This window comes from Lolium perenne, chromosome 1, assembly GCF_019359855.2.
Source record: "Lolium perenne isolate Kyuss_39 chromosome 1, Kyuss_2.0, whole genome shotgun sequence".
NCBI classification, from domain to species: Eukaryota; Viridiplantae; Streptophyta; class Magnoliopsida; order Poales; family Poaceae; genus Lolium; species Lolium perenne.
Window position 1 is genome coordinate 217,382,123 of NC_067244.2, and position 10,109 is coordinate 217,392,231.

Genomic DNA, 10,109 nt, shown 5'->3' on the forward strand with positions numbered 1-10,109 from the left:
CATGCAGCGTCAGACGGCAAGGCTGCCCTGAGGACAAAATGGTGCAACCCTCCACGACAGCAGCTCAAGGCCAAGAAGGGCATCCTCTTCCTCCAGCGCAACCTGTTGGACGGTGCACTACTGCCGGCAAACACAGAGCTGGGGCACATTCACACGCCGCAAAGCTTCCCCTGGTCGCCCCCCGCGCCGCCGCCGTTTGCCTACAGCAACCTCAAAAACATACTGGCCTTCTACAACATCACGCGGGGCTCGGAGCGAGCCCGGCAGGTTGCCACCACGCTCCGGTTCTGCCGCGACGACCAGCAGCAAGAGGAGCCACATGTCTGCGCCGCCACCCAGCGAGCGGCCATGGAGTTCGCCGCTGCTGCCCTGGGCACGACGCCGCGAGTGGTCAGGACGGTCATCCACGGGCGCGGGGAGCTTGTCAGGTACGTGGTGGCGCCCAACGGCGTCACCAGCATCGGCCGTGGCAAGGTGGTGCCGTGCCACCCGCTGCCGTACCCGGCGGACCTGCTGTACTGCCACCGGCCGGGCAACGTGCAGGCGTTTAGCGTGGAGCTGGTCGGGCAGGAGGACCCCTCGTTGGGCGCCACGGCGATTGCCGTGTGCCACGAGAAGACGGATGGATGGGCCCTGGAGTATTTCGAAATGCTCAACGGAACCCGTGGTGAGCCGGTATGCCACTACATGCCGGAGAAATACCTGCTGTGGGTACCTGCTGCTGAGCTGAAGCTATGAATTTCGAGCTAAGCGGTGAAGCATGAATTTCGACACTCGACAGTAATAGAACTTCTATTAAAGTGAACGGTCACTATATATTAGTACGTACTGTATGGATGCCGTACACTCAAGAGTTCTAAATCATAATCTAAATGCAGTCGCTATATTTGTACACACGAATTTGTTCCACTACATGTTACTCTGAAGGAGGAATATGAGTTCTGAATTACCACTAAATTTTAGGCCAGAAGCGTGGAGATTCATTCTCTGAAACTTGATACTGCCGGCGATATTGTTGTAGCTCTTCTTGCATCCTCTACTTATAATCTGACCCCATTGAGTATTCTGACACAAGTTTGGAAAATAGGGATGAACTGTCTTCTAGCAGTTTTGCTGGTGAGTCATGCTCTGCAATTTCACCTGTTATAGGAGAACACGGTTAAAACAGAGTAACAGAACATGGTCAAAACATAGTAACAGATCGAAGAACAACCCATATGATCCCTCGCTTCAAACTGTAACGCAGTGGAGTGGAGGGGACTAACCGTTGTCCAGAAGAATGACCTTCTCACTGTCAAGGACTGATGTAATACGATGTGCTATTGTAATCACAGTGCATCCAGCGAATTGCTGCTTCAAGGTTTCCTGAATCAGGCTGTCGGTTTTTGGATCGACCGAAGAAGTTGCTTCATCCAAAACTAAAATCTTTCTCCTCTTCAGAATCACCCTTCCCAAACAAACAAGCTGCCGCTGACCCGCACTCCAGTTTTCGCCATTCTCTGTGACTGCATTTCAGTTTGAAGATAAAGCTTTTACTTCACCATCATAATTGTCTAAATCATAGAGCGAACAGTGTTTCTTGGGAATTTCTTATAGATGTCTAACCTGTAGAGTCGAGTTTAAGCTCGTTCTTTCTAACTTCATCTCCAAGATGACAGGAATCCAATGCCTAGAAAACATAGATCATGCATAAACCCCATCAGCCATCAAACAGAACAACATATGCTATTAAAGAAAAACATGGAGCTTGGGCACAAGGGAAGTATTACAAAAATAAGTAAAACTGATTTTTAAACGAATGGCACAATGTTTTAACATATGATGTAACTTAGTTTTCAAAGAATCAAGTAAATCTAACATTATAGTACCTCCCAGATTTGCTCATCACTATATTCACTCAGAGGGTCGATATTGCTTCGCAGAGTCCCCTCAAACATAACAGGATCTTGTGGAATGATGCTCAATCTCGTCCGCAGGTCATGCAGTCCAATGGTAGAGATGTCAATACCATCTATCAATATTTTCCCGATACATGGATTGACAATGCGGAATAGTGCTTGAATCAAGGTTGACTTTCCACCACCTGTTCTTCCAACAATACCAGTCTTCATACCTCCAGATAAGGTGCATGTCACGCCTTTCAAAACTAAAGGAAGGTGTGGCGCATATTGTACCTGCATGACACACAAGCACTTAGGGAAAAACGAAACTGATGGAAGCATTCGTTTTAGATATATTTTTTAAAACATAACTGCAACATTATGTTAGCAGCAGGCAACATCAGAAACTGCTACTACTAATCGCTAAAAAATACTACATATGGTTTTTGGAGGAACACCTCGATAATGGGTAAACTAACGTCAAGAATTTGAATGTTAACCTAAAAACTATCTCACAGAACTTTTTCAAACAAAATATATGAAGTTCAAGAAACACACATGAAGGTTGCGAAGCTCAATTTCACCCTTTGCTGGCCACTGGCAGCCCGGCATACTTTCTGATATGATAAGGGGTGGTTCAGAAGGAATAGTCATGTATTGCAATATTCTTTCCACAGATATCATTCTATTTTCCAAACTACAGAGGACTGCAATAGCCCATCCTTGCAGCATACTCAGACTTAGTCCATAAGTGACTGCAAGACCAGCTGTCTCTGTAAAGTGCAAGCAGATAATAAGTTAATACTAATCAGGAATGTTGATACACATTATTTTCTTAATTTTATTTGAATAGAAAAAGCAATGTTTACTTACTTGAGTCAATTAGAGTAGTTGGCAAGGTGACTAGAAGTATCAAGGCAAATGCAAAAATAAAGGACGAAAGAAAGTCCAAGCGAAAGCACAACCATTCCATTGCAGCAGCATTATATAAACTTGGTCGAGACAAATTATCCACCAAATGGCCAGTGGAACTTATGAATTGTCTTTCTTTATCAAAGCACCTAATTATATTTGAGCCAGTCATTGATTCAGCAAAATGCTGCATAACAGGAGCTCTGCAAACTCCAGTTAACCTTTGCAACTCCCTAGCAGCATCTATGTAGTAGCGCTGGAATAGAAGGAATAGTATCACGATTAAAAGAACTAAACAAGAGATACCAATTAATTTGGTAGAATAAACGTAACTGTAAATTTCTGATAAAATAAGCTATATATTATACATTAAAATGTCATGGGTTAACATCTGCCTTAATCTGCTTAACCAAAAGTTCAGCATTGGTCTTGAATTTGCAGCTGTGGCACTTAGGTCCCGAACATGCGAAGTTCACCTTTTTAGGTTCTTTAACTTGTATAAATTTGTCAAAGCAGGTTTAAACTTTAGTTCAATGGTATTGAAAGTCCATTGAACAAAATTATTGGCTTTTTCCTGACCTTAAATTGTTAGCTTCGCGTAGTCATCTGTCAACACTTGTACTTCGATCAATATGGTAAAAGTGACATGCCCTCTATGACTGCTAAGTAAGTTAGTTTGGACCTGCCATGAATCACTCTTGAGAGTCTTGAGAATCAATGTATTTATACTCAGGGACCTATATGACAGACCATGGAAGTGTCGGGCTATCCCATTGATGAGACAGAATCTGAGCTTCTAGAATTGTTGCTATTCTATAGAGAGTGATATCTGAAAGATTTTTCACACCGCTACTCCAACCAATTAGTGTAATCTATATTAACATTACCAAGAAGCAAATCATTGCCAGCATATATGATTGATTGACCAAAATTGTTGCTATTCTATATATTGTCTTCAAGGTGTGGAACTCTCGTGCATAATTTACTAGCCATGAATTAATATATCTGTACTTCCCCTATGCACTCAAGAAATGGTTGCCAACGAAAATTCACATCGAACAAAACTATATTTGAAATATTACCTGGTACCACAGAGATGCAACAATAATGGGGACGAAAATTACAAAAACTGGCCATGCCACCCGTGACATTAGAACAATTGTTCCAAGAAGTTCGATAGCAGGAAATAAAAGATAACCCATCAATTCAAAAATATGAGTATCCACTGCTCTCTGATCGGTGGAAGCCTGCAATTTGTTTTGACTTTCAACATTACTAAAGAATAGAAATGTCAATGGCACTAGAGGACATGTGACTAAAGTTAATCAATGCAATAAATTTCTGTAGGCAATTTGCTTACTCTATTCAAAATACGGCCACTAGGAGTGGAGTCAAAGAAAGACATAGGTGCTCGGAATATGCATTGGTGCATCTTGTCAAATAGCATTGTTGCAGTCTTACATCCAGCCATGACAAGAAGACCGGATCGTATGAAGACGAACACCGAGGTAACAAGAGCTAATGCAACATATACATTTATCATTGTCGAGGTACTGACTGGAGGATTCACATCTTTAGATATTGGAGCTGCCCAAGCAATCCATAAATTACTTCCAATTTGAAGAGACTGAAAAATAATCTGAGCTAGCAAAATAAGCGGCACAAGTCCTCCTTTGTATGCCATTGTAATGTATTTCCAGTAGACAATAAACCCAACCCGCCCTTTCTCCCTCTCTTCTTCTTGTACAAGTTGACCATTATCAACAATCACTTCTGCAGTGTTATCATATTTTTGCTCATCTGCTATGGGTGGGGTGCTTCCACTGACATTATGATCGAAGGTACTTCCAAAATTACTGCTTGGGATCTCTAGCATGTCCATAGTAGATAACGCATCCTTATGGGACACAATTAACTCAGTGAATTCTTTTCCAGAATTGATAATTTCAGTGTAATCCCCTGCTTGTGTAATTTTCCCGTCTTTCAAGACCTGAAATATGACAGGATGAATTGAAAATGTTTTCGTTTTTTTGCATGTATCATAAAGAAGATATTATATTATACATTTAGTGCCAGCATACCATGATAACATCGGCTGAAGGTAAGAATTCTACATGGTGGGTAACATACACGACTGTTTTTGAAGCTAAAAATCCAAGCAAGCATTCCTGCAAAATACAAATTATAGCCATTATATTCATTGAATAGCAGTAAGTAGTATTCCCACTCTCAAGGGCATATTAACTCAAAAATGCTTAGGTAAACTGGATCAATCAGAAAATAAAAGAGTTGTTAAACATGATTAAAAGAACAATGAAACCAATTTTGCTGGAACTGTAATACAAAGAACGTTTATCATGGGATGGACATAGAGCGAGACATTAATTACCATTATCACCCAAGAAGAATCTGAAATAAGCTACAACCTAAGTAAAAAATATGTTCATTTTTCCAAGTTAGTTTTGGTAACATTTGTAGTCTGGGCAACATTTTCAAGCAAATTTCCCCATTAAATGCTTATCAGAATAGAGAACTAGCACTCAGATATAAAGATTGGAACTTCATATTGAACAAATAATATTCTAACAGAAACAAAATTGTGAAAATTGAACTAAAAAACAATGAAATATAAATTACCAAGACATACCTTGAACAAGTGTAATCCAGTATGAGCATCAACCGCACTAAACGGATCATCAAATAGATAGATATCAGCATCATGGTACAAGGCACGGGCTATTTGTATCCTTTGTTTTTGTCCACCACTAAGGTTAATGCCTCTCTCTCCTATAATCGTTTGGTCACCCAATGGTAATATATCGAGGTCCTTGATAAGAGAGCATGCTTCAAGGACCTTTTCATACCTTCCGCTGTTCATTTCTGTGCCAAAAAGTATATTATCTTGAATATTCCCACTCTGTATCCAAGGTGATTGGCTAACGTAGGCAATCCTACCACAAGTTTTAACCTCTCCTAATAATTTTGGTATCTCACCAAGTATGCAAGACAATAAACTGGATTTACCAGATCCAACTGTTCCACAGATAGCAACCCTCATCCCTTCATGTATACGGAAGTTCAAGTCTTGAAGAGTAGGCACTTGAGAAGATGGATTCCAAGAGAACTGACCATTCCTCACCTCAATTGATACATCGGTGGTGCCTCTAGGAAGCTTAGTTACAGCATCATTAGGTAGTTCCTCAAGACACAAAAATGAGCTTATCCTGTCAAGTGATACTTTTGTCTGGATGATCATAGAAACCGCATCGGGGAGGCCATGAATAGGTGTTTGCAGTTGTCTAAATGTTGCCAGAGCAGATAGAACTTTACCTGTTTCTAATGGAATGCCCAAAAGCACACAAGTTCCAAAAGTGATCATAGCAACAAAAGCAGGAGCACAAAAGAAGACAGATAGAAGCATAGCCGAGGTGTATACGTTCTTCTTTAGCCAATTCATCTCTACCTTCCTCAACTCTTTGATCTTTGACAAGAAAAACATTTCCCATCCTTGAAGCTTGAGAGTGCGCATGTTGCGTAAGATCTCAGACATGGCCCTCATTCTCGCATCCTTGGCGGTCATCGTTTTCTCTTGGTAATTTTGCTCGATAGTCCCTAAAGGTATATTAGCCACCATTGTCAAAACAGTGGCAGCAAGGGCAGCAAATGCTGCCAAACCAAGTGCCGAGTATAAGATGAGCATGCCTAGAACAATTTGCACAGGAAGAATCCAAACATCATGCATGGAGCGACTGAAATTTCCTACACACTCAGCATCAAGGCTCACAACATTGATCATCTCTCCAGTTGAGTTGCTTTGCCTGGACTGATTGGACAAGGCAAGGCATTTTTGGTAAATCGTAGCAACAAGTGATGAACATGCACGCACACCTACTTGTTTTGATCTAAACTGCAAATGCCTTGTTGAGAAGCCTTCGATGAACTGTGCAATAACAAATATCAACACTAAAACGTAGCCCTCTTTAGTGGATCTTGAGCTCTTATTTAGGTAGTCCACAAAGTACTCAATCAGGTAGGGACCAACATATGCAGCAACAGTACTCAGTAGGGCATAGACTGCAGTGATGAGGATTAGTTTCCATGTTGTAAGCACAAGAACTTTGGCCAGCTTAACTGTTGTGACGTCAGTGAACTGCCCCGTCACAGAATTTGAGACAATCTTTGCCTTAAACTTAGGCAGGACCCCATGGACACTGTCATTGTCATCCACGAAGGGCACATCATCAAGATCTAGTGTTTTCCTTCTGCCGAGATCAAGTAAAGGTCCCATCCAAGAAAAAGTGATAATACTAAACCACCCAGCATCTGTGAAAAGTGATTTAGTGCTTATTTCCTCAACTGAGGAAGAAGCCTCCTGGTTCAAAAGTGGTTGTTTCATGATGAACGAATGACTCCTGAACACTGGGCAGCAAACTGAAAACAAAAAAGTAAACCTTAATTTTTAGTGTAAAGAGCAGAGTATAAACAATTAACGAAAAATCCGTCATTTAAGTTTGAATATAAAACAAAAATTACAGGAATCTCGTCTAATACAATGATACAACAGAAACAACTAAAATAGTTCATTTAAGGTTAATGAGGGACCAGAATCTTAGAGCTAGGTTACATTTGTAGTTTAAAACGTGTAGCTCAACCAAAGAGGAGCATTAGTATTTAACAGATAAGTTTTACTCCGATTATACAAGCTTCAGTTATCATAGAAAAATGTATTACAAGCGTATATATACATAAAGGGAACCCTGTAAAATCAATGAAAATGAAGGGAGCAGATCATGATTAGATCAAATTTCACTGAGGCTAAACGGTATTCCCTAGTAACTACAGACAAGCACAAGAGACTGGATCAAAATGTCGGAAAATTTGAAAACCTATCCAGACTGCAAAGTGTCATGATAGTTTGAGAAAACAAAATGAAATTCATATAAAAATAAAAATCAGAATGAAGCTACTGATATTGAAAAAAGTCCATGATTTACTTTATCCAAACGGTGATATCCGTACAATTATTCTATGCCTTTTCTGTTAGTTAGATTTCAAGGGTAATGGCACACACAAGATATCTGCAACCTTCAAAATGATCCTGTATATCAAATAACCCCACATGGGCAAACCACGCTAACAAGTAACCCCACATGAATGTGTCTAGCAATTATTTCATTGGAAGATCCAGTTTGCACGCACATCTCTAAGTTGGTTCCTCCTTGCAAATGACAACTATATGCTCTTTTTTTTTCTACTGTAGCAAAATGAGTACTAAAATTTCCAAAATCAGAATGCCCATGGCAACGCCGGCGAACAAAACAGAAAGTACAGTACAACAACTAGAAACGAGTACTTGCCCAATGAATTACTTCAATTTTCCACGATCTAGGGCATGCTCTGAGAATGACTTGAAGCAGAAATCAAATCGGCGTGAATTTCCAGTTCAAATTGGGGCGCTATCTGAAGCATGGGAGAGAACGAAGAGCAGGTGGTGGCCGTGGGCCCAGCGGCCGGATGCGGAACTGCGGCGGCTGCGGCGGCGGTGGGCGGGGCGCGAGCCCACTGAAGAGCAACGGCGACTTCATCGAGCCCGCCGCGAACGGTCTACAGCGCCGGTCGTACCGCTGCGGCGGGGCGAGGTGGCGAAATCACATCGAAGGCGCTGCCGCCGAACGCGACAGTGGACAGTAGACCTGGCTGTTGTCAGATTGTAGCGCCGCCGCCGCCGTGCCGCCGCGGCCTTGCTCTCAGGCAAAATATTAAAAAGGGGTGCAGGATGAGTGGAGATTCTCCAAGAATCTCGAGAAAATAAAAGACGGAGGTCCAGTGAAAAAAGATCTCGGCACGCGCCTCGAAGCTGAAACCGGGAGGAAAATACAGTAGGTCTCTCTGTCGGATATAATCGATGTGTATCGCCGCACGCCAAATTATCAAAGTCTATCATCGCCATCAGCCGAATCAATGTACCCAATTTCTTCGAACTGGCTTCACAGAAATCTTACCAAAATTCTGCGCGGACAAGGGATAATCTACTGTAATCGACCTGGGAGTTTCTGGTTTCTCTAGTTATTACTCAGGCAGAACAAATCCTTCAGACTCCAAACGAATCTGGTATGATCCCCCGATCCATGGCTGTTGCCTGGCCTAAAAAGCATCACTAGGAGGGAGGAGGCAATGCCATTATTATTGATGGTTAAATCCTAGCCGAAAGAAGAACCCACGTAGCTACTCAGTCGACCCATGTATATAGGATCAGAGTCGCAACCAGGATTGTTAGCTTTCTTTTCCGAACTGTTAAGATTGCAAAAGAAGAAAAGGAAGAACAAGAAACGAAAAGGGAGTGAAATCAGTGATGCAAGAAGAACTTACATGGACCTTCAAGTAGCTAGACGCCTGGATGATCCGCCGTAGCCATCGTGTGAAGAGAGGATCCGCTGGCGTCCGCCGTAGCCGTCTGGGCCTCGTTGATGTGGCCGCTAATCAGCGCGGCGTAGCCTGCGTTCCTACTTCCTAGGTTTTTCTAGGGAACTACTTTCCTAGGCAGTTTTGTTAAAAAAAAAAAAAACAGAAAATCTATCTTCAGGAGTTCAGGGCGCCCTGAAACTGACAAAACGCGGCGGGCCGTTGGATCGAGTATCTCATCTCCCACCTCGGCGCCGCCCTCGCTCTCCTTTTCTTGACGCAACACACTCTAGCACACCCCAAAATTAGTCAAACCAATAAATTAATGGGTCGGTTTAGGGGTTTGGACCATTTTCTTGGCCAGATTAGACACCTCAACCGGTTAATTCTTTGGGAGTGCCTGGGTCTCAGTCGACGGAGAAAATTTTAAGTCTCAGTCGACGCCCATAAACCATCGATCTCTGATCGTTTCTTTCTGTCTCGTGTCTTTCTGCTGTGTCACCTGATCTCTTTCTGGGCCGACGTCGATCCCTGCTGTGTCACCTGATCGCTTTATGGGCTTTTGACTGATTTTGACCAAGTCACAGCTGGACTCCTGCTGCTGTGCAATTATGTTGCTGGCTGGGCTCCTGTGGGCTGACCAAGTCATAGTTGAACCCCTTGCGCAAGAAAAACAAAGGACAGGCAGAGATCAGATCGTGGCATCGTCTCCTTCCTCCCGTCGAGACCTTGCTGGCCATGGGGAGAAGAGATCCCAGTAAGGCTTAGCGAAATTCTTCCCCAAAAACCTCCAGATCGAAAAGGATCTCAAGTAGATGGAGAATGGATCAGGATCTTACCCAGGTATGATCTGCTCGAAATCCAACAAATTTTTCTCCTCAATTTCTATTGAAAAATTTCTCCCAGATCTGTACT

At 42.4% G+C, this 10,109-nt stretch overlaps 2 protein-coding genes across 2 annotated transcripts; one reads left to right on the forward strand and one right to left on the reverse strand.

Moving 5' to 3' along the window:
• The first annotated feature begins 322 nt into the window (after nucleotides 1-322).
• On the forward strand, nucleotides 323-779 carry LOC127318778 (BURP domain-containing protein 4-like). Its single transcript, XM_051349255.1, has one exon. The coding sequence runs from the start codon at nucleotides 349-351 to the stop codon at nucleotides 736-738; it is 390 nt and encodes a 129-aa protein (XP_051205215.1). The 5' UTR covers nucleotides 323-348; the 3' UTR covers nucleotides 739-779.
• Nucleotides 766-9,345, reverse strand: LOC127318777 (ABC transporter C family member 3). The gene is made up of 11 exons (XM_051349254.1): nucleotides 9,162-9,345; nucleotides 5,440-7,223; nucleotides 4,874-4,960; nucleotides 4,153-4,782; nucleotides 3,875-4,039; nucleotides 2,754-3,048; nucleotides 2,439-2,653; nucleotides 1,869-2,174; nucleotides 1,606-1,669; nucleotides 1,266-1,505; nucleotides 766-1,140 (listed from the first exon to the last, which is right to left on the reverse strand). The coding sequence occupies exons 2-11, from the start codon at nucleotides 7,186-7,188 to the stop codon at nucleotides 1,037-1,039; spliced, it is 3,855 nt and encodes a 1,284-aa protein (XP_051205214.1). The 5' UTR covers nucleotides 7,189-7,223; nucleotides 9,162-9,345; the 3' UTR covers nucleotides 766-1,036.
• Between the last annotated feature and the right edge of the window lie 764 nt (nucleotides 9,346-10,109).